Source organism: Pinus tabuliformis, chromosome 2_2 (genome assembly GCF_031772625.1).
Source record: "Pinus tabuliformis cultivar Carrire ecotype Pingquan chromosome 2_2, CPIR1, whole genome shotgun sequence".
Taxonomy (NCBI): Eukaryota; Viridiplantae; Streptophyta; class Pinopsida; order Pinales; family Pinaceae; genus Pinus; species Pinus tabuliformis.
This window is the reverse complement of record NC_142300.1, coordinates 990,341,798-990,345,678: the sequence shown is the minus strand read 5'-3', so window position 1 is coordinate 990,345,678 and position 3,881 is coordinate 990,341,798. Positions and strand designations below refer to the sequence as shown.

General features: G+C 34.0%; 1 protein-coding gene across 1 annotated transcript; it reads left to right on the top strand.

Moving 5' to 3' along the window:
- Positions 1-2,079: 2,079 nt before the first annotated feature.
- LOC149196650 (uncharacterized) lies at positions 2,080-3,489 on the top strand. The gene is made up of 2 exons (XM_089403770.1): positions 2,080-2,637; positions 3,196-3,489. The coding sequence occupies exons 1-2, from the start codon at positions 2,324-2,326 to the stop codon at positions 3,287-3,289; spliced, it is 408 nt and encodes a 135-aa protein (XP_089259896.1). The 5' UTR covers positions 2,080-2,323; the 3' UTR covers positions 3,290-3,489.
- Positions 3,490-3,881: the final 392 nt, after the last annotated feature.

Genomic DNA, 3,881 nt, shown 5'->3' with positions numbered 1-3,881 from the left:
CATTGAGTAGGAGATCAAAATTGGAGTGCAGGGTGTGCTTCAAGATTGAAGAAAAGAATTGTAATTGATACATATTCTTATTTAAATTTATGCAAAGTAGTGGAGGGGTTTTTCCCAGTTGGGTTCCCCTGTAATGGTTGCATGTTATTGCATGTGTTCCTATCGTGTGTTTTGCTTTCTGCAGAATAGTAGAATATTTTTTTGGCTCTTGATCTCACTTTGATTTCATTAGCAATAGCAAATTCATTTCAATTTCTACAAGATCAAATCATCAACGCAAAAACTAGCTTTCTTTCTCAAGATTACCATGGGAAAATCCAAGGAGTTAATTGTTGGATTTGTTGACCGCATCAATTGAATGTTCAATCGACCTCATGCAAGAATTCCATGGGCAATTCGTTAGTTATTCCTATAAAACACTAGCTAATCCATTCACACTTGTTCCAAAACAATGTAAAATAAATGAAAACAATTGTGAAGATTTTTGGTTATAGAGCCAATAGTTTACAGAAAATGCACACCCTGATTGATCAAACTTCTTGCCAATTTATAGCTTTTATTTATCAAGATTAGCATGGGATAATCCATGGAGTTCATTGATGGACTTTTTGACCGCATCAATTGAACGTTAAATTGACGTTGTGCACGAATTCCATGGGAAATTCGTTGGTTTTTTAATTTTGTTACCTATAGGTATCATCTATTGGATAACACATCGTCCTTGAGAAGATCATTGCACTATTGACATCGGCGTCCCAACGAAAATACAAAATCATCGTTGTTCATAGCTGACTCCTAGCGAAGATAGAGAAAGTTGAATAAACTTTGAGATCGTCTGCCCAAAGCTCTACCATAATGCTTCCTCACTTCATCAGGCATGTCTAAACCCTATTCAACCTCCTACAACACCTTTGCAACAATCAGGACATCATCATAAGTCATCATCCCTATTAAACCTCCTACAACACCTTTGCAACCATCAAGATATCATCATAAGTCATCATCTAGCCAGGAACCAATCACCAAACAATCCAGATTAGCATCAAGACCAACACACTATCCATAATACTAACAATATTACCTTTTTTATTTTTTAATTTAAATTATTTAATTTATAATACCTCTATTGTCCCTAATATTTTAATAAAATTTCACTTAAAATTACTTAAATATATAATAATCACTTTGAATCTATTGCCACATCAAAAGTCCATTATAAAAAAAATAAGTACCTTAATTAACATTAAAATTGTTGATCATTCTACGTACTATTTTGCTATTTTAGAGTTGTATTTAAATTATTGATCACTCTATATTCTATTTTGGAATTGTATTTGGAAGTTTATTATTCCATAGTTATCATCTAATAAGTTTATTGTTTTTAACTTTATTTCCTTAATTACATCAAGGTTGTTGCACAAAAGCTCCTTATATACTCAACTTTATAACAAATTCAACATAAAAATTCATATTTTCATAATTTAAAATTACTTGAAAAACAATATAGACTTTGAGTCCATTGCCACATCAAAGGCCCTTTGTTTAAAAAAAAAAAAAATACCCTATCTCACATTGACAAAACATAAACATGCTATTTTGAAGTCGTATTTAAATTAGTGATCACTCTACATACGATTTTGAAGTTATACTTGGAAATTTATTATTGGGTGGTCATCATTCTATTAGTTTATTACTTTTAACTCTATTCCTTTAATAACATCAAGCTTGTTCGACAAAAGCTCTTCACATACTTTACTCAATAACAAATTCACCATAAAAATTGTATTTCCATAATTTAATTTAAAACAAGGTCCAATAATAATCAATAAATTATATAGGATCAAGGAAGCCTCCTCTCGGTTCACTTATGTATATATAAATATATATAGATATATTCTTGTGTTCATACTTAACTAGCAAAATGCATGTGTATCAAAATATAAAAAGCGCAAAATAGACCTCTAAACCATAACCTTTTTATTTTCTACCTAGGCAAAAATATCATCTTTTTCTAACCCATGACTTAATTGTCGTTTATAAGTTTAATTAATGGTGGTACAACAAGAATTGTTGTTATCGATGCCCAGAGCTTTTGACTTTTGACGTACCAGAAACCGGTAGGCACCAGAGAATGGCAGGTATGACTGGCTGCTGGTTGAAAACCCTCCACGAGAAGCAAAGCAATATTTTCCTCCTTCCTTCTCCCTCCCCAGCTCTTAAATATTTCTGAAAAATGATCTCTGTACCTCTGATTTGAACTGTTTTTACGATCTCTGAGTTGAAGCAATCAATCAGGTAGCAGAATCAGAAGATCATCGTCCTAATGGGACCTGGAGGGGGAGGAGGCGGTGGAGGTTTTGGAGGGGGAGGAGGCGGTGGAGGTTTCGGCGGTGGCCCGGGAGGCGGTGGAGGTTTCGGCGGTGGCCCAGGAGGCGGCTTCGGCGGTGGCCCAGGAGGTGGTTTTGGCCCGCCTGGCGGCGGTTTTGGCCCCCCTGGAGGAGGTTTCGGCCCGCCTGGTCCTGGAGGCCCATGGGGTATGGGAGGACCTCCCATGCTCGGGAACTTCTGGGGAGGTGGCTGGGGTGGCGGCTGGGGTGGTGGTTGGGGTGGTGGTTTTGGAGGCTGCATAGGAGAACTGTAAGTAATCAATCGCCCAATTTTTTTTTTTAATATTCTATTAGAATTGTTGTAATTTGGTATAAATTTTATCTTGGGAATTGAGGCTTCTGTTAGTTGAATCATGTTGAGTTGTATTTTCGAAATCTATCATCAGAGTGGTATTTTTTGTGTCAATGTTTAGTTTAGTTGTTTTTTCTGATCCATTAGGTTAGTAGCAGAAAAATATGGGTTGTCATCCACGAAAAATGTGATTATCATTATATAAGGAAAAATGTGATTATCATTATATTTTTGTTGAGATTATGAATCATATTGGATAATTCCAAACATCAATACAAAAACTACCCAATTTTATTTTATTTATTGTAATTCTGGTCAAGATTATGGATCACATTAGATAATTAGAAACATCAATACAAAAATTATGGATCACATTAGAGAATTAGAAACATCAATACAATTAGAAACATCAATACAAAAAATTTATACTAGGAATAAATACAATTCCAATATTTATCTAGTTTGTTCCAACCTATGAAATGCAAGTATTAATGCAATTGTGATGCATGAATGCAGGCTTCAATGTCTGTGTTGCTGCTGGTTGATAGAGATGTGCTGTGGAGGATGCTGTCCCCCTTTTGGAGGCGGACCACCAGCTCCCTATTATTGATTTTGATCTCTCGAGTTTAGTAGCAAGCTAGTTTTTTTTTTTTAACAGTAGTAGCAAGCTGTTGTTATGGAATACTGGGTTGAAAACTACTGCTAAAAAGAAATCAGATCTGTGTTTTGATTTTAGAGAATCAGATCTGGGTTTTAATCTTGATTCTGATTAAGCAAATAATTTCAAATGCAAAATGCAATATACTGGTATATAGATCATTGCAAAGAATTCGTCATCTCATATGTTACATATTAGTGGGATTAAAGGATTATACTATAAAGGTTTTTTTGTTTCTGTTATGAAGGGGACTAAAATATGCTCTGCAATTTCTTCCTTCCACTGGATTTGGGTAGTTTTGCAATTTCTTACTTCTACCGGATTGTGAAGGTGATTTGCTTTTGGTCAGTTATTGCCATTTTTTTGTGCAGGTGATTTTCTTTTTAAACAAATTGAAATTTTAGTATATTATGATTTATATATTATTTTGAAATCAGTATGTAATCAGATATCTTATTAGTATTTATTTGGCTATAAAACAAACAATTCTAATATTCTTAATTAGGGAAAATATTGTATTTTTCTTAGATTATATATATTATCA

Excerpts from the sequence above, each read along its gene's own strand:
- LOC149196650 (XM_089403770.1), top strand. The coding sequence starts at position 2,324 with ATGGGACCTGGAGGGGGAGGAGGCGGTGGAGGTTTTGGAGGGGGAGGA. Across the intron at positions 2,638-3,195 it reads GGAGGCTGCATAGGAGAACT|GCTTCAATGTCTGTGTTGCT; the intron begins GTAAGTAATCAA and ends GCATGAATGCAG.